This window comes from Labeo rohita, unplaced genomic scaffold (assembly GCF_022985175.1).
Source record: "Labeo rohita strain BAU-BD-2019 unplaced genomic scaffold, IGBB_LRoh.1.0 scaffold_732, whole genome shotgun sequence".
NCBI lineage: Eukaryota > Metazoa > Chordata > Actinopteri > Cypriniformes > Cyprinidae > Labeo > Labeo rohita.
The window spans coordinates 1,910-23,178 of record NW_026129670.1 but is presented as its reverse complement, the minus strand read 5'-3'; the positions used below and the strand labels follow the sequence as shown (position 1 = coordinate 23,178).

At 37.1% G+C, this 21,269-nt stretch overlaps 1 protein-coding gene across 1 annotated transcript; it reads right to left on the bottom strand.

Annotated features, from left to right (window-relative positions):
* Positions 1–25: 25 nt before the first annotated feature.
* LOC127161788 (NLR family CARD domain-containing protein 3) lies at positions 26–13,728 on the bottom strand. The gene is made up of 6 exons (XM_051104533.1): positions 13,634–13,728; positions 11,141–11,249; positions 10,872–11,041; positions 7,234–7,347; positions 2,077–2,193; positions 26–1,925 (listed from the first exon to the last, which is right to left on the bottom strand). The coding sequence occupies exons 3-6, from the start codon at positions 11,018–11,020 to the stop codon at positions 26–28; spliced, it is 2,280 nt and encodes a 759-aa protein (XP_050960490.1). The 5' UTR covers positions 11,021–11,041; positions 11,141–11,249; positions 13,634–13,728.
* Between the last annotated feature and the right edge of the window lie 7,541 nt (positions 13,729–21,269).

Sequence of the window (21,269 nt, the reverse complement as noted above, 5' to 3'; positions counted from 1 at the left end):
GATACTGTAGTTAATAATTAAACACTCACAGAGCTTTTCTGCAGTTGATCAGAGCTGGTATCAGTCTTCTTCTCCCCTTATATGATGTGTTGTATTTCTTGAGGTCCAGCTCATCCAGCACCTCCTCTGACATCTGAATCATGTAGGCGATTGTTGAGCAGTGAGCAGCAGAGAGTTTCTCCTCTGAGTGTTTGCCTGATTTCACAAACTCCTGAATCTCTCTGGACAGAGTCTGATCTTTCACTTCCAGCAGACAGAGGAACAGATTGATGGATCTTTCAGTGGAGAGATTATGAAAATCATTTGTTTTTTGATCTTTGATCTTCTCATTAATGTACTGTGTGGTTCTCCTGATGTTCTTTGAGCTGTTCTCTGTGTGTGTCAGTAGATCCTGTAAGAGTCTCTGATTGGACTCCAGTGAGACGCCCAGCAGGAACCGCAGAAACAGATCCAGATGTCCATTCTCACTCTTAAGGGCTTTATCTACTGCTGATGTTAGTAGATCATACAGAGAGTCTTCATCAGACATATCATATTCATATTTATATTTATATTTATCAAAACCACAAAATCTGAATTCACTCAGTGGCTCCATGTTCTTTGTTAAATAGCAGTAAAACACATAGAAAGCAGCGAGAAACTCCTGAATGCTCAGATGGATGAAGCTGTAGACTTTCCTCTGATGAATCACAGATTCCTCCTTGAAGATCTCAGTGCAAATCCCAGAATACACTGAGGCATCAGTAACGTCTATGCCGCTCTCAATCAGGTCCTCCTCATAGAACATCACATTGCCCTTCATCAGCTGTTTGAAAGCCACTTCAGCAAGTTTCACAATCACTTCTCTGTTGGACTGCAGGAGTTTCTCTGGATCTCTCTCTTCATACTTCTGATTCCTCATGTTGATCTGAATCAGCAGGAAGTGGATGTACATTTCAGTCAGAGTTTGAGGCATTTCTGCACTCAGATCTTCTTTCAGGAGCTTCTGAAGCACAGTGGATGAGATCCAGCAGAAGACGGGGATGTGGCACATGATGTGGAGGCTTCTTGCTCTTCTGATGTGTGAGATGATTCTGCTGGCTTGATGCTGGTCACTGATTCTCTTCCTGAAATATTCCTCCTTCTGAGGCTCATTGAATCCCTGAATTTCTGTCAGAAGGTTGATGTATTTGGAGGGGATCTGATTGGCTGCTGCTGGTCTGGAGGTGATCCAGATGAGAGCAGAGGGAAGCAGCTCTCCTTTCATGAGGTTTGACATCAACACACCCACTGATGAAGTCTCAGTCACATCACAAACTTTCTGATCATCTGAAAACATCAGTGTGATTCTGCTTTCATCCAGACCATCGAAGATGAACATAACTTTACACTCCTCATAAATCTTTGAGTCCAGATCTTGAAGTTCAGGATGAAAGTCCAGCAGAAGTCTGTGAAGACTGTACTGATGATCTCGGATCAAGTTCAGCTCTCGAAATGGAAGCACAAACATGAAATCTACATCCTGATTGTCTTTTCCCTCGGCCCAGTCCAGAATGAACTTCTGCACAGAGACGGTTTTTCCGATTCCAGCGATGCCTTTAGTAAGAACAGTCTTGATTTGGTCTTTCTCCTCACATCCTGGTTCAGGTGAGGATTTAAAGATGTCATTGCAGTAGATTGGAGTGTCTTGTGAGTGTTTTGTTCTGGCTGTTTTCTCCATCTGTAAAACCTCATGTTCTTCATTCACTCCTTCACTCTCTCCCTCTATGATGTAGAGCTGTGTGTAGATCCTGTTCAGGAGGGTTTGATTCTCCTGGAGTTTCAGTCCCTCAAATAATCTCTCATACTTGATCTTCATGCTGGTTTTGTGCTGCTCTTTGACTCTCTGTAGTTCATCATTCACTGGTTGTGGAGGATCTCTGGTCTGATCATCTCTATTCACACTGCTGAGAATATATATATATATAAAAAAGGAATTTAACCAAGAATTTTTTTAATGTGAATCATTACACATGACAGTTTAGCATGAATTGTTGTTTCCTAGTTTCACTCACTATTTATAATTAATTCACCCACTAGTTATATGTTCACATTCACCTGGGGTTAGAGGTCACTGCTCCATCACTGAGGTCAGGAGGATGGGGCAATGATCTGTTACTCTTCAGAGACGCACAGCTGGGATCAGGAGATGAAGATCTCCTCTTTTTCTTCCTGCTGAAGATTCAGAGAAAAACACACAGAAATAACTCATTATTAACCAGAACACTGCAGTCACTTGTTTGCTTTCAGTATGTAGTTGTAGTTGAAAAGGCAATTTGTTGTGGTGTTGTGAACTAGATGTACAGAGAATGCAAGAGATCACTCTTTCATTCAACTCTGAAAAAAGTTGATGAAAAGAAAATCATCAAGCACATGCACTGAACTCTTTCAGAATCAGAATCAGAATCAGAATCTTTTTTTATTGCCAAGTATGCTTGCGCATACTAGGAATTTGTTTTAGTGTCATTAGCTTCCAGTACACAGAGACAGCAACAACATACAGACAATAAACATAGGATGAGAATAAAATACACATATGTAAATATAAATACACAAAACTTAGAAAAATAAGATGAGAATAAAATACACATATGTAAATATAAATAGACAAAAAATAGAAAAATAAATTGAGAAATAAATAAATGGTATGTACAGTTGTGCTATAGAATAGAATAGAATAGAATAGAATAGAACAGAACAGAATAGAATAGGATAGGACAGAAAAAGAGGTAGAGATGCAGGGATGCACTAGGATGGGGGTGGTAACTAATAAATAAAAGTTATTGCACAATGGGGGGGGAACATTTAACTGTTCATAAGGAGAATTGCCTGGGGGAAAAAACTGTTCTTGTGCCTGGTTGTCCTGGTGTTTGTGGCTCTGTACCGCCGGCCAGATGGTAAAAGTTCAAAGAGATGATGACTTGGCTGTGAGGGATCCAGAGTGATTTTTTGAGCTCTTTTCCTCACTCTGGATAAATACAGTTCTTGGATGGTGGGCAGGGGAGCACCAATAATCCTCTCGGCAGTCCAAACTATTCTTTGTAATCGTCTGATGTCTGATTTTGCAGCTGAGCCAAACCAGACAGTTACTGATGTGCAGAGAACAGACTCTATGACGGCTGAGTAGAACTGTTTTAGCAGCTCCTGTGGTAGGTTGAACTTCCTTAGCTGGCGAAGGAAGTACAACCTTTGTTGGGCCTTTTTTACAATGGAGTTGATGTGAGTGACCCACTTCAAGTCCTGGGAGATGACAGATCCCAGGAACTTGAATGTCTCCACTGTAGCTACAGTGCTGTCCATGATGCTGAGAGGGGGGAGTGCAGGGGGGGTTTCTCCTGAAGTCTATGATCATCTCCACTGTTTTGAGCATGTTGAGCTCCAGGTTGTTATGACGGCACCATACAGCCAACTCTTTAACCTCCTGTCTGTAGGCAGACTCTTCACCATCCTGAATCAGGCCGATGAGTGTGGTGTCGTCTGCAAACTTCAGAAGCTTGACAGAGGGGTCTTTGGAGGTGCAGTCGTTGGTGTAGAGGGAGAAGAGCAGTGGGGAGAGAACACATCCCTAAGGAGCGCCAGTGTTGGTGGTGCGGCTGCTTGACATTAATGTCCCCATTCTCACCAGCTGTTGCCTATCTGTCAGAAAGCTGGTGATCCATTGACAGATAGAGCTAGGAACAGAGAGCTGGTTTAGTTAGAGTGTAGGAATGATGGTGTTGAAGGCCGAACTGAAGTCCACAAACAGGATCCTCACATAGGTCCCTGGTCTGTCCAGATGTTGCAGGATGAAGTGCAGTCCCATGTTTACTGCATCATCCACAGACCTGTTTGCTCGGTAGGCAAACTGTAGGGGGTCCAGTAGGGGTCCAGTGATGTTCTTCAGATAAGCCAGAACCAGTTTTTCAAACGACTTCATGACCACAGACGTTAGCGCCACAGGTCTGTAGTCGTTAAGCCCTGTTATCTTGGTTTTCTTTGGGACGGGGATGATGGTGGAGCGTTTGAAGCATGATGGAACTTCACACAACTCCAGAGACCTGTTGAAGATCTGAGAAATGACAGACAGGCTGGTGTCACACCGTCTGGGCCTGGTGCCTTTCTTCTTTTGTTTTTTTCTGAAGACCTGGCGCACCTCGTCTTCACTGATCTGAAGAGCAGGAAGGGGGGAGAGGGGGGTTGCTGGAGGTGTTAGTAGTTGTGAAAAGAGATCGTCAGAACGGGTGTGGGGGGGTTTCGAATCTACAATAAAACTCATTCAGGTTTCAGCAAGTCGTTGGTTTGCCTCAGTGCTGGGGGATGGTGTCTTGTAGTTTGTGATGGCTTTCAGACCGTTCCACACTGAAGCTGGGTCGTATGAACTGATTTTCTAACCTTTTTGCGTAGGTCCTTTTAGCCACTCTAATCTCCTTATTCAGTGTGTTCCTGGCCTGATTGTACAAGACTCTATCCCCTTTTCTGTAGGCATCCTCTTTGGCTTGACGAAGATGTCTGAGTTTTGTTGTAAACCATGGCTTATCATTGTTGAATGTTAAATAAGTCGTGGTAGGAATGCATATATCCTCACAGAAACTGATATATGAAGTTACAGTCTCTGTGAGTTCGTCCAGATCGTTTGCAGCAGCTTCAAAAACACTCCAATCAGTCCATTCGAAACAGGCTTGTAAAACCCACTCTGTTTTGTTGGTCCATCTCCTTGCAGTCTTTAATACAGGTTTAGCTGTTTTCAGTTTCTGCCTGTAGGTCGGTATAAGATGAACCAAACATCAGATCAGAGAGTCCCAAAGCTGCCCGTGGGACAGAGTGATATGCATTCTTTACTGTGGTGTAACAGTGATCCAATATATTACTGTCTCTAGTGGGACATGTAACATGCTGACTGTATTTGGGCAGTTCACGGGAGAGATTTGCTTTGTTAAAATCCCCAAGAATGATTAAAACAGAGTCTGGGTGTTTTTGCTCCGTGTCTGCGATCTGATCGGCGAGTTTCTGTAGAGCCAGGCTTACGTTCGCTTGCGGTGGAATGTAAACGCTCACGAGAATAAACGAGCAAAATTCTCGCGGGGAATAGAACGGCTTACAGTTAATGAAAAGCGCTTCTAGATCGGAACAGTACATCTTCTTTAACACTGTTATATCTGTACACCACCTCTCATTGATGTAAAATCACGTCCCGCCGCCACGCAATTTCCCCCGTTGATTCTGCGTCGCGATCCGCTCTAAACAGCTGATAGCCCGGCAGATGGAGCGCGCCGTCCGGTATCGCGTCATTCAGCCAGGTTTCCGTGAAGCACAGAGCAGCGGAGTTTGAAAAGTCCTTATTTGTCCGTGAGCATAAGAAGTTCATCCGTTTTGTTGGGTAGAGAGCGGAGATTTGCCAGATGAATGCTAGGCAGCGCCGTACGGAATCCGCGTTGTCTAAGCTTCACGAGCGCGCCTGCTCGCTTCCCCTCCTGCGAGTCCTGAAGCGCTTGATTAGCGCCGCTGCTCCGCCAACTACGACATTCAGCAAAACGTCCGAATAATCGAATGCCGGTAGGAGATTTTGTGGTGTGCTCTGCCGAATGTTCAGCAGTTCATCCCTTGTAAAACTGACCGTGTTTGCAAAACAAAAAACGGGAAAAACTAACAAAAACACTAAAACAACTGGAGAGCTAAGCACAATGGCTGCCATGTGCGGCGCCATCTTGAAACCATTTCTGGAATCATTCTTTGTTGTCTCTGACATTGTCAGTGATGACACATAAGGCCATGGTCACGACGTCTTTTTTCTTGGACAAGAAAAAGTTAACAAGGTCGCTTTAAAAAAAAAAAAAAAAAAAAAAAAAAAAAATGTCTTGCCTTTTATGTGATAGGACAGTATTTAGACAGGAAGTGAGATGGGAGAGAGAGAGGGGGGACGGGATCGGGAAAGGTCTGCGAGCCGGGACTCGAAAAGGGACGTTTTCACCTTCACACCACAGATTTACTAAAAGATTTTGTAAATCTATGGTGTGAGTGCTTATACCTAGGCTCTGTTTCATAATTTTAAATCTATGGAATATTCAGGTGCCCATATTTCTGAAATGAAAACCAGAGATATTTCCTAGTTCAGTGGTCAAAATATCACTGAAATCTCACTTGTGATTATCTACGAATTGACTGATAATTACAGTGATGTTTGAGGATGTTTATACAATTCACCAAAAATCACACAATGAAAAATACCAAACATTAAAACAGTAGGATTACACTGAATTCAGGTAAAACGGAAATGTACATATCCAGGTGTTTTTTTTTTAGTTTCTTTTCTTTACTACTTTTGTTAACTTTAAGGTCCATCTATAATATTTCAATCTGAATTTAGTTCATATAAAGTGTTATTTTAAAGGTATACAACAATGAACATTTTGAGATCATGCACTCCAGAAAAAAAATATTTTCAGGTAAAGTGGGCCATCCCTCATTTATTAAAAATTATTCTGCATCTTAATTCAAAACACATGATTTATTAACACATTATCAGACAAATATATTTAACAACATATTTAACAAATTCCAAAAATATATAACCTATAGGCTATGAGTAAATCATGTGTAAATTCTCATCTCAATTCATGAGTGAAATTCCAAACATCTAAAAGAACATGTTGTGTTGACATTAATGCGATTAAATATCAGGATATTCAGAAATCAGGGTATTCCTAAAATGAACTCTACAAAAAGTTTAAAATGTGACTATGGCTTTACAAAAACACAGTAAAAATAAAACATTAAATATGAGAACATATGATAAATAAAACTGTATTTAACAAATATGTTATTTTCTCATTTTCACAACTTTACAAATGTTATGTTTATGCTTTTCTATCTCTAATCAGGCTTATTATTTTGCATTTTAGGCTCATTTGACCATATGACCACAAAGTATGTGCTTTCTGCAAATGTAATTGTGCAAGTGTCACTGATTAGTTTAATTTTTTCATATTATTTATATCGTTGTGACAGCAGAAGTTTCAGGAATGTTTAATATTGTGTGCAAAACAATCACGCAACCTTATCATGCCTTGTTATACAGTGCACACAAACAATAGTACTTTGTTTTAACATGCATATTAATATGTGACAACACTGAAACCAATAACGCGACTATCACATTGCTTGGTTTATTTCAGATCATTTGATATTTCAATATAGCAGGTGAAATCAGGCTGTTGTCTGTAATATACAGCACCTCACCTGGGGTCAGAGGTCACTGCTCCATCACTGAGGTCAGGAAGAAGAGGCAATGATCCTTCACTCTTCAGAGACACACAGCTGGGATCAGGAGATGAAGATTTCTTCTTCCTCCTCCTGGAGATTCAGAGAAAAACACACAGAAATAACTCATTATTAGTCAGAACACTGCAGTCACTTGTTTGATTTCAGTATGTAGTTGTAGTTGTAAAGGCAGTTTGTTGTGGTGTTGTGAACTAGATGTACAGAGAATCAACAGATCACTCTTTCACTCAACTCTGAATAAAACTTGATGAAAAGAAAATCATCAAGCACATGCACTGAACTCTTTCTGGAATCATTCTTTGTTGTCTTCCTGTTGATTGTCAGTGATGACACATAAAAAAACGGTCACACTTGAAATGAGAGGGGGACGGGATCAGGAAACTCCTCTGTGAGCCGGGACTTTAAAGAGGGACACCTGAAGATCAACAGCGATATTTCAATATAGCAGATGCAGTGCTCACAAGGCTATCGGCACCGTGCACTGGTTTTTGAAGTTAACAGGATTCACAACAATAAAATTAAAGTCTGTCTACCGACACCTTCTCCATTTCTTCTTGTTGTTATGAAAACGACTGGTCTCGCTACTCACTTGTCATTTGTTAGCTGTCAAAAAGCTGCTTGAAAATTTAGAGTAAACACTTTTTCAGAAAAACTTCAACCTGAAAAGAGACTCTGAGCTGCAGAAAAAGACGCCAGCGGTGGCGTTTAAAAAACACTTTGGACTTTTGGAAAACACGGTTTAATCCATAGGATTATAATGTAAAAAATCAAGCACATGGCAGTTTCAAATCATACCTATGGTTAGGCCAACTGTGAACATAGCATAAAGGTTGCTGGTTCACATACATACATTCATTTAGCAAGGCTATCTTCATGGTGAAAACAAAATAAATAACACAAGTCAGACTATTTAAAACACTATTTAATACATTTATCCCTGGTTTCACAGACCAGGTTTAAGCCTAGTCCTAGACACTGATCTATAATAGAGAACTGGATTGCTCATGACGTCATAGAAGTGAAGCCACTGCGCCGCCATATTGTTATTCCCTAGTGCTCGCAAACATTCTGTTGAGTGAATAGAAAATTATATGATTTTAATGAGAAAACATCACCTAACAAGTCAGCGTTTTCATATCTGACGTCTCACTGTACATTCTCACAACGCAAACGTCCTAAACATGTAAACGTTTATTTGTTTAATGTCTGGAATTCCCTCTGCTTATTAAAAAGTTACGTTCATATACATTACATGATAATGTATATAACATGATAAACATCGGACGTTCACCATGTTTACAAATGACAAAACGCTCATTCTGAAATCTGAATAAACATTTATGCTTTGTATACATGTAATTTGGCTTGTTAATCACTGTTTATGCTGTTTTGATACAGTGTTTTTATTTTAACATTACAGGCTAAATTCATGTTTCAACAATGATTTTGATTAACATCATTTTGAAGCAGTAAATGATTTAAACGTTTGTTAATTCAGTCTACATAACATTCATGTTGAGATAAATGTTAATAATAAATGTTAATAATTAAAAAATGTTAAATATAACATTTTGAATATAGAAATATCAAATATGAAATGATTTAAATAACTAAAAAGATAAAATGAAACTTTAAAAATGAAACTAAAACTGTCAGCAGATGTACATCACTGATTTTATCACTGAATCACTCATTCAGAAATGAAGCAAGCGATTGAATGTGTAATTGAATCAATGACTCAGATTCGTTTAAAAACATGTTCATTTATAAATGAAACACATCTGTGTTTGAATAGAGATGTGGCTCAGCTGTGACTTTGTTTCAGACTATTTTCATTGACGAAATGGAGCAAAATCAGGTAACGTTAGTGTTATAGTCAGATCATGTAATTTAAGGTACTTAATATAATAGAATTTGTGCAATATTTAAGAGTTTGAAATAGATGTTGCTCAATCATAACATCTGACTAATTACATAATGGTAGGGATTTAAAGACATCAAGCTTTATTTCCAAGATTTGAATTTCAATAAAACATAGAGCAATATAAACAGGCTTGTGTTGTATTATTTATTGTATATTCAAATCAATTTCAGATACTAATACCAGATATATGTTCATGTTTAATATGTCCTGCATAATTCCTTATAGAAATAAATATATTTTGTGTTGGATCAGAACTGTGTCAGTAAGTGCAGCTGATACACCCACCTGAACGACTGGAAAACATCGCTTATCCTGCTCCAAAAGACAAAAAACATTGCAAATAGCATTTTAAGTAAAAATTTATTTACATATACATATTATAAAAACTAGTCCTGTGTGACTGATACGATCAATGGTTCTCTCTGTCGGTAGGGAATAGTAAGATGGCTGGTCGAACACTTCCGGTGGCTAAACGTTAGTTTAGAACACAATGATCGATCCAGTCATTATATATAGATCAGTGTTTCTGGACTAAAATGTAAGTCTGAGCTGATTCAACTTAAAGAAACTTGCACTGATTGATCTTAAAATATGTCAGTGCCCTTGTTTTGACTTAAGATCCACACCAGTGTTTTTTTTCTAAGCACGTTTATAAAAATTACTTCAATGTCCTAAATGAACTATGGCCTAATCCTGTCTTAGTCTAAGCCCTGACTGTAAAACCAGGCCTTAAGGTTTAAAATAGGCAAAAAATCTAACATACATTCAGGTGATACTCTTTTAAATTCATCAGTTAAACACATCTCTGAATAAATATTTATGTTAAAAACCTGTACAGTCCAATAAAACAATGTTTAACAGTCATTTTAGTTTGACAAGGAAGGAATAATGGTGGTGGTTCACCTTTTAATAAATAACTACGTGTGAGTCTTGTACGCCCTAAACGGCACCTGGTAAAAACAACCTGATCATACCTAGACTGGAAATTAATAAAACACATTCTTCTTATACTAGGATTTATTTCATGTAGTTTATTTCCATGGCATTCATCCCATTCCATCTGCCACATGTTCTTATTATAAAAGTTATAAATTGTCTAAGATCAGGGGGTGGAATTTGACTGATGTCTGCTTTCTCATGACCAGATATGCCAATATGACCTGGAACCCAGAAAAAGATTACATGTTTTTCTTGCATGAAATATCTACTTTCACTTAGATTCTCATGAATATGGGATGATCAGTCTTAACGGATTCAAGTAATATGATGGCACATGATGCAGTATTAAGGACTGTATTTTTTATAAATGATGGTGGTTATTATTATTTATCATTCCTGTTGATTTTCATGCTAATGGACAAACAAAAAAATCATGCATATGCCAGCTCGAGTCAAGTAAATTTCAGAAAGACATGAGTAGGCCTACAGGTATGTAATCATGTGTATAAAGTCCACTAAACAGTGACTTATAATAATAACTATAATTGTGCAAACAATATGACGTTTATACCTATACATTTAAGAACCATTGAATGGAATGTGTGGCCTCTGATGGAAAAAAGGACACTCCTCCATCTGCTAGAAATGATAGTGTCACTCTGAACTTGCCTTTTTCTCCTGACCATCGCATTGCTTGGTTTATTTCAGAGGTTTGTAATATACAGCACCTCACCTGGGGTCAGAGGTCACTGCTCCTTCACTGAGGTCAGGAGGATGATGCATTGATCTGTCACTCTTCAGAGACACACAGCTGGGATCAGGAGATGGTGTTTTCTGAGAATTTTGCATCATTTCAGATGCATCTTTCTGTCTGTCCTCCATAATGATGAACTGACACCTAGCCTGTATGTAGTATTATAGAAAACATGTCAATATATTCATCATTTTGTCTTTATAAATGCACAAAAGACAACTGCACTGAGTAAAATAATAACAAATTACCTTTTCACTTCAGCCACCATGTGAGAAGTTCATCTTATTTAGGGAAACTATGTGTGTGATGGTCAAACAAACACAGCTCCTATTGATTTACTAGTGAAATTATAATCATCTGTAAGGAAGAAGGAGAAAAATAAAGGACAGTTTAATGTGAGTTTAGACGGCAGTAGCTTGTGCTCGTCAACTTGTCCACATTTCCAGAGTGAAAAAACAAACATTTGTAGGTTCATCATGTGATTGTTCCTCATGAGAGCAGAATCTGAATCTCAAAACATTTTTTGCATAAACAAAAAGTTTACGCAGAAATTTTGTGGACTTAAAAATTTACCATAACGAATGACATTTTTGGTTTAAAAGCTCATGTGCTGTTGTTCTTGTCACAACATTTGATGTATTAAAGAACCAATGAACCAAGAAGAGACGTGATGTTGACCAGATCATTAGATAAAGTCTTATTAGGACCGACCATATATTACCACAGTCAGGAATTTGACGATTAAATCAGGGTTGCCAACTCTCACCCATTTGGTGTGAGACACACGCTTTCAGACTCTGTCTCACGCTCTCACTCTGCCCATGTAAATCTAACGCCAAATTGGCAACTCTGCTCGCGATTTTAAACAAAGTTTCAGCTTTCAGATGTTGTAAGTTTTAATACTAAATTCAAATGATAAATACCGTTTTGGCGCACGTAATGTGGCATAAATTGTAAAATGCAGCGCTTCTGTTCACGGCAGAGCCAATGAAAAATGGCGTCGCCTCCATGCGGTCACGTGATTGACGAAGCTCTCAAAACAAACCAGTGTTGACTATATTTGAATGTGTTTAAGTAAGATAGAGAGGACAGCTTCAATATACAGGCATTTGAAGCAATTTTTGGTAAACATGACAGCATATTATGCATTGATTTTTACGTCGGTGACATTTACAGTATAATTGTATTCTGGAGAGTGATGAAGAGGCAACCCTTAATTAAATATGGTTTTACTACAAATAAAAACAAAAAACCCATGGTTACTATAGTTAAACCATGGTAACCACAAATTAACCATGGCCTTGCTACACTAACCATAGTTTAATCGTGGTATTTGTAGAAAAACTATGGTTATCAATGCGCCAAAAAACAATGGTTTACTACACTTTTATTATAATAAAACCATTGTTAATTTCCGTAAGGGTTAATATAGTTTTCTTGTATTTAACCCTCAGGTATTGCTAATGTGACCATACAGTTGAACTATTTTTCAGTTAAGTAAACGTTTTTTTTATTAGTTCAATAATATTAATTTAATATTTTAAGGAGATCATTTAGTACTAAATACTATTTGTCCAATAATTATGGTCCATTAATGACTTAAAATATATATATACTTTTTATATTTATATTACTTATATTAAAATTAGTGTAGTATTTAAGGTTAAATTTAGAAAAGTGTTGTAAATTCCAGTGCAAAGAGGCAAATTAGAGTCATTTTGTGGTCGGAAAAAAAAAAATCATTTTGATTTGTAATGCCATGGTTTACTCACTAGGTACCTGTATGGGTCTTTACTAAATATACATGTATCTAGAATATTGCAGGTCATACTAGCTTACTTATTTTTAAGTTTTTCATTTGAATAAATATTTAGAAATGATTAAACACTATTTTTAAATGTGAAATTGAAAACGTTAATAACTTTTAACATCCTTTTTTAATGATACTTGTGTAAGTACACACAATGAATGCAAGCAAATACTGAATTTAAACCAAGTTTAAAATGGTGCTAAAAAAGGCATTCAGTTGCATTTTTATCCCCTTATATGTAGAGTATATACATATAAATAGATATGGAATTGAGATTCCCCCCTCCCCCTTCCCCTTCCCCTTCCCCTTCCCCCCTTCCAGACTCCAAAACAATACACAAAAAAAAAAAAAAATCTCACTCCCAGCTGAACTTTAAATTGGCAACCCTGGATTAAATGGCATACAAATAATGACAATAATTAATTAATGTCACTTACAGTTTAATTCTGATACATTATTTTTTACTTTGAATTGCAGTTGAATAAAAATGATAATAAAACAGGCCCCTATAATGTAGTTTAACGATGTGAAAATTAGCATTTAAATAATCAATTGAAATATAATATAATGCCGTCCGATTAAACTCACAAACCTTCGTTTTACATAAAGCCAGAAAATCCTGTGAACTTCTCATTGGTGTATAAAATAGAAATAAAACAGGCCTAGAGCTGCTGGAGAAAAACCGCGCCCCACACGCACTTCAATGTGTCTCTGACTTTATAGACATTACAAACTAACTTGAAACAACTCACTTCATATGCATCAATACATAAGAAATATAGAACAATAATAAATCAAACCTGGTTTTCTTACATGGAACGAAAAAATAAAGGCGGTTTTAAACAAAACCGAACCAACAAATGAAGCTAACACGGATCTAACTACACCCGTTAATAAGTGTATGATATGATATCGAAGCAAAAAAACTAACCTTTAAGTAACTTTTGTGAAAGCTTTATGCGGCTCTGAAATGTCGTCTTCTCAACCATGAACTTTTAACTTTTGCTTTCAATCTCAAGTTTCTTGACGGAGAGTCGCTATACCAGTTTCTACCGGCAGAGCGCGCGTCAGAGCACAGCTGATTCTTCTTCTTCTTGTTGTTTTACGGCGGTTCGTATACTTATAAGTGCACTACCACCACCTATCTCTGAAATGGACCATTGACACTGTACAGTTGCTAGATTTATCTACCAACCCACATGCAATCACCCTTATTTTTATACCCGTTTAGAGTCATAGTGCTTCATCCGGCGCTGCGCGTTCAGCTCCTCCGTCCATCCTCAGCCCGCCTGACGGGATTTAGATTATACTGTAACAATAATGATTTAATATCTCTACCTGGATTTAATACATTCTTAATTGAAAACTGCTCTCCCTTATTCTCTGTCCTTCAACAGTGTGTTTCCTACAGTACATTATAACATGTTCAACTGTTTCATTAACGTCACACACCTCATAAAGCCCTGTTCAATGTTTGTTTATTAAATGATCTAGATCTGTGTATCCGTCATTATCGTTAGATAAAAGATTATTAAAGAATTAGATCAGACTCTTTATAACTTTATTTGGAGAAAAAAAAAACACATTATTTAAAAAAGAGGTAATTTTTAATCCTAAAGAGCAAGGGGGACTGGAGGTCTTAGATTATAAGACTCTTAATGACACGTTTAAAATTAAATGGTTAAAAGAGTTTATGAAGAATAGAGAAAGCCCTTGGAATGTATTTCCTAATTATATATTCAATACTCTGGGAGGCATAGACTTTTTGTTGAAATGTAATTTTTCTGTTGACATAAAATGGTTTTGTATTGTATAAGACATACAAAGCATGCTTGTTTATGACTATAACATCACATTTATTTATTTATTTATTTATTTATTCATTTATTTATCATATAACAATAGGATAATATTAGTTTAGTATTAATACTATGTTAATGAATAGATGTTTAAGGTGCTAAACAATAATAATTAGTTTCTCAGAATGCCATTTTTTAAAGATAGTATAAAGCATGTGTGAGTCTATGACTACAAAATCATACTATATGTATATATTACAGGTGCTCCTGATATTAACATGCTTTTTCTAGTGATCTGATTCCTGCACCACAGATGAATGCTACATGAAGAGTGCTGTACCAACATCAGATGTTCAACTACACTGATTTTTTTTTTTATTGTAGAACAATTTCCTGGACTACTGATGATGAGTTTTGTTTCTTAAATCCATGGAAAGAAGCAGCAATCACTTAAATATCAGGTATAATTTACTTGTTTCACTTGTTGAACGGAATTCAGAAAACAGTTTTCAGGAATGACACAAAGTCTGTTCACGTCTCTGTGTAGATCAGTGTAGTCAGTAATGTGCTTTTGATCTTCATTATGTATGTTTTGCTGATACTGTGTTGTAAATAAAATACAAATAGTCTAAAACTCCATTCTCTGAATCTCTCATTGTTTGTACCTGACAGTCACAGTCTCACTGATGGGCCATTAGAGGAGGGCCTTTTGTCTCTCAGGTGTGAATCACTAAATATTCATGGTCGTTGTCACTCCTTCGCATATTCCCTTTCAGTCACAAAACATGTTTTAGAAAATTTAAGTCAATATATTGTTTTCTGTAAACGCGTGGATGAGATGATTTTCACATCATTTGGTAGAAAAAACTCTAGACAACCACATCCAGTTCTCAAAAGTCTAGTGAACTAATGTTCTGAATGTGTTTCATGGCCTTATTTCAGTGACTTAAAGATTTTAGTTTTTCACTAACCACGCATAAACGTTGTTTTCCCAAAAACACAAACATGTACATTAATGTTGCTTGCATATTATTGTAGCCCAGTTTGTGCTGATTACAATGTAATCCGACTTTAGCCATTAATATGTTTTTAAGATACTGAAAAAAGCACAAATGTGAGAGCATGTCAAAACTTCTCCAGGGCCCCAAAACACCCTCAGACCCCAGAGGGTTAAATTGGCCGGTTTTCATAGACAAGCCCTTTTAGCATGGAAATTGGTGTATAAGCACAACTATTTTATATGGAATAACAAGGATATTTTATTTTAAAACAAATCTTTATTCTATCATACTTGGTTCAATGAAGGTATTCTTTTAGTAAGACAGTTAGTTAATTGGGTATTTGTTGTCTTATTCTAAATTTCTTCAAAAATTCCAATTACCAATTAAACTAAGAGAATTTGCTATTGTTCTTGACGCAATTCCAAAGAGTGTGATGATGCTTTTAAACAACTGTGTCTCAGAAGGAATCAGCATAGTTAATCCTTTTCATTGAAAATGTTGATGTTTTAAAACATCGGTGTAGCAATAAGATTATAAGGAAAGCTCTCTGTTCTGTGTCTTTACCTGCAGCAAGAACTTTTTGGTCTTCCACAAAAACTGTACTTTTATATTATGTTTTGCTTAAGTGAATATAATTCTTGAATAATCTCTATTTTCATATCTTGTCTTGTTTCTGACTTCTGCTCATTCAAACTTATTAAAACTGAACTAGAATCTGAACATATTACTGCCTTGGATATTTTAACTTCATTAATTAATCTTATTGCCATAATTATTGCAAACATCTCTCCAGTATACGCTGATCATTACAGTCAGTGATATTCTACTGCTCTTATTAACTTTTAACTTGGGTATCACAAATGCAGAGCCCACATGACCTGTTTTTGGATCTTTTGAAGCATCTGTGAAAATGTGCATGTACTGTCCACACCTCGACCCCATATGTTCCCTTACATCATATACCTCTGTTTCATAGGGCCCTTCTTTCTAATAAGCTTAGATCAACATTTGGTTGGGGCATAACTCACAATGGCACTGGAGATAAATGAATTATTGGAGCACATCCAACCTCTTCCGGTCTCATCTCTTTTATTAATTTCCCCACTCTCCATCCAAAACTATTACACTCTTTCTTCTCATGTTTCCAACTAGGTCTCAATACTTTTTTTAGTAGGGTGATTTCCACTCTGACCTTTTAAGTTTGCCCAATAGGACACCATTAATTGTTGTCTTCTTTCTGTAACGGCATTTCTCCCATTTCTACTTAAAGAGCTGAGACTGGAGAAGTTAGACTACTATAGACATACTATATTTACACGTTCTAGTTCTTCTTTATATAATTTTAACTTATATCTACTTTCCTCTTCATATTTGTAAAAAGTACTATTTTTGTCTTTTCCACCGAAAACTTAAAAACATTTTCCCTTGACCACTTTTCTACTTCATCTAATGCACATTGCATTTTCTTTATATTATACTCTATATTCTTTCCTTTATACCAAAGCGCCCCAACATCAGCAAACAATGATTTCCCCAAACTTTTATGTATCCTTGAGAAAACATCATTGATCATGATGATAAATAACAGTGGACTTATTACACTGCCCTGGGGTGCTCCATTATCGATTCAAAACCCTTAAGTAGGCGCTAGATTGATGTGCACATGCCCAGTAGTCACAGCTGTCTCTGAAGGCTGCATCCGAAACCGCATACTTTCTAAATAGGTACTTAATTACTTACACAACGAGCACTAAAAGAGTATGCATTATACAGCATAGACATATAGTCTTGCCTACTTGCATCTGCTTATTGCCTACTTCTGTTAATTCCTTTGCATCCTTCCATTTTTATTTATAAAATATTTATGAAATTTATCTATTCTTTTTTAATCATAAAGATGTATTGTATTGTAAGGATGGCGCTGAGGCTGAATTGGAATCCATTAGCAGAAGTTTATTGTAGTAGGTTTTAGCAGACAGAAACATTAAAACAGGCAAAGGGTCAAAACCAGAGTAACAGTCCAATCTGTCACCATACACAGGGGTAATCCAAAAGACGAGGGTGATTAGGCGGGCAGAAGGTCCAAACACAATCATCAGTCTGATCAGGCAGTCAAGACAAGAGGGATAATCCAGATAATCCAGATAAACGGTAGTCAGGAAAACAGGCAGAAAATAATACACAGAATAGGCAGACCAAAAAAATATAACAAGAGAAACGCTCAGTAAGGCAGGTAAACTGGCAATACTTCACAAAGGCCATGTGCTCAGTCTCTGGCTTATAAAGCCACCAAACAGGAAGTGAAAGGAGAAGCAGAGGGAGTGGCACACAGTCAGTACTCAGGCGAGGGCTCCCTCTGCTGGCTTGGCATTACATGTATATTAACTCAAAGTCAAAAAGTATCTGCTAAATTAATAAATGTATTAAACCTTTCTGTATTTTCACTACATGTTAATTTTCAATTCAATTCAAATTTACTTGTATAGCACTTTTCACAATACATATCGTTGCAAAGCAACTTTACAGCAAATTAAAGTTTTTACACTATATTTAGTAGTAGCTTACTAGTGGTGACTGTGTCAAGTTGATGTACATATGGCAGAGATGTTTGGTAAAGATCAATTAATGACGTAATCAAACAGACAAAGAACACCATAAATTAGTAGCAGAATTCGGTAGTGCTGTATGTTGTTTCAGGGTTGGCATCATCTGAAGTCCTCTGTGGGGTTGACATCATCTCTTCTTAAGTGTTCTAGATCCAGACTGAAGCTTGTGAATTCCTAGTTACCACGGGATGTCAATCCCATGGCAGAAATGGAGAACAAATAGGAACATTATTAGTGTAGCTGCTGTTCAAACCAAGCAAAGAAAGATTTGTTCAACCAGAGCTAAAAGATTAATAATGAACATTTGATCAGATATCACTGCAGGAAAAGTTTATGAGATGCATTATTTGAATGCTTGGCTAAAAAGATGTGTCTTTAATCTAGATTTAAACAGAGAGAGTGTGTCTGAATCCTGAACGTTATAAGGAAGGCTGTTCCAGAGTTTGGGAGCCAAATGCGAAAAAGCTCTACCTCCTTTGGTCCAATAAGTAATATCTCTGTCTTATCTGAATTTAATAGGAGAAAATAATTGGTCATCCAATCTTTTAACTTCGATAATTTAGAAGATTCATCTGGTCTTGTTGAGATATATAGTTGAGTATCATCAGCATAACAGTGGAAACTAATCCCGTGTTTTCTAATAATTTTACCAAGGGGCAGCATGTATATTGAAAATAGCAGAGGACCTAGAACAGATCCTTGTGGCACTCCATACTTTACAGGTGATAACTGAGATGACTCCCCATTTAAATAAACAAAGTGGTAGTGAAATAAGAAAGTTAGAATTAGTCTGTCCACTTTACAAAAAAATAAATTGCAGGGGGGATTATATGCTCCTAATTTTTTATGTATTACATGGCAAATCAATTTTTGAACAAGAGGTTACATAATGATTTCGATAATGAGGCTTGGATGGATTTAGAACAATACAATAGTAAGGATATTAAATTGCGTGATTTACCTTTTATTGGAACATTGATTAAAAAACATAATTGTTTCAAAAATAAATTAATTTCTTCAACAGTGGAAAAAAAATAAAAATAAAAATTATGAATCCTTCAATGGACCCATGTGTATATTCTCCAGATTTTTATTTTAATAAGAAACCTCTTTTTTTCAGTAAATGGAGTCAATGTGGCGTAACTCATCTTCATCATTTATTTTGTGATAAGTTTATTTCTTTTAAAGATTTAACAGCTAATTATGCTATTTCTAAAGGAGTAGTTTGGTGGAGTAGACCATTTAGACCAATATAATCATTAGGTTTTAGCCAGGTTTCAGTTAAGCAGAGTACATCAAAACTATTATCTGTGCTCATTTCATTCACAATAACTGTTTTGGGTGCAAGTGATCTAATGTTTAGGAGCCCAAGCTTTAAAAATGGTTTCTGTTAATTTATTTTGCATTATTCTGGTTTAATTATGATCAGATTTTTTCTAGATCTCGCATTAAATTTATGTTTTGACCTCACTATTCGAGGAACAGACACAGTCTTTATAGACTGGACAGTGCAAGAAGCATTCAGAACAAAAGCCATCATAGCAGTTATTTGAGAATTACCAGCAAGCCGGGAGTGACGTGCAGTGACGCAATTCCAAGATGGCGACGGCAGACTCCCGCCCACTAAGAGCTTCAAAAATGCCTTCAGAAACCAACGGGGTGACATTTTTTTTTTTACAGTCTATGCTTACCAGTCATACGGAGCACAGCATTGATTGAGCTCCATTGGTGGCATTGGGTCTATGATGTACTTAGGCTTACAATGCTTTTGGGAAATGCAGCCCTGTAAGGTCTCACTCATTCATGTGTGTTTGTGTGTTCAGTCATAGGTACCATGCGGGATCTGAAGCGGAAGGATAAGTTGGTTGAAGCGGCGGGAGACTGCTCACGCTGGACGTCTACAGTGATGAATCTGTCAAACAGTGTGTGGACAACATCAAAGATAGACATATAGACATACTGAATGAGTACAAACACACTCACAGATCTTTTCATCCATTTTGATTGACCCCAAACATATGAATGCAAGTCTACATGAAATAGCATAACTAAGTGAATGCAGCACAGCAATTAAACAAGTAATTAAGAAGAAAGTAAAGATGGAAGCTCTGTTAGTAAGAGTCGTGAAGGTTTAGTGAAGCTGTGATGTGTGTGTTTGCAGTTAATAACACTGGTGTGGGTTTGGTGGGGCCGGTTGAAGGACTCGCCATCCAGCCCATGAAGTTTAACATCAAGTGAGTCTCAGCGTTTGCCAATGAACACACTCCTGCATTTCTTCTTCCTCTTGTGTGGTTTTCAGTATGATTAGTCATGTGAATTCTTTAGGATTCTGATGATCTTTGACTCATTTCTCATCAGTGGTCAAACTGCATGAACATTAGCAGAATCACACTGATGTTGTGTTTAGCTAAAGAGGATTGAAACTCACTCACTGTCTGTGTGTCTCTGTAGGTCACTAAGAAGGTGATCGAGTCGCCGCAGCCTCCGTTCCGTAACCTGACGAATCCTCTGTACACTCCGATCGTGGCGCTGAAGTACGCAGACGACACACGCAGCCTGTCTGTTCACTTCTCTATCACATGTATAACCTGGGAGGAGTCATGCATGTCAGCGTGAGAATCATGAAGTTCCTGAGCTTCGAATGGTTACGGAGACGAGCCATATCACCAACCTAACACACACACACCGTCTCTCTCTCATGCGCACTACAAACAGAAATCTGTCTTTGTACAGATTAAATTCTAGATGCACAAATATTCTTTTATAGAAATATTTATTGTCTTACTTTTAGAGTAAGAGCCTCAGATAAGATGTCAAGACACTAGTTTCTGATTATATTTACAGCACTATTTTAATGCACATTTTCATGGAGATGAAACTAATCAGACAGTGATGTGAATGTTATTTGAGTGAGAGCTGAGTCTCAGATGCTGCTGTGTCGCTCCTGTCATATAAAGCTGTTGTGCTGCTGGAGACCTAATAAAGCAGAAAACACAACCATTTCAGAAGATTTTCTAGTGACCAAGCAGCAGATTGAAGCTCTGAAGCTCCTGAAAGACTGGAATTACAGCCAGATCAACTGTGTTCAGCAGCGATACTGTGAGTGTTTGTACACTATTCATTTAGTGAACTGAGTGTTAAATCAGCACAGACACAAAAAT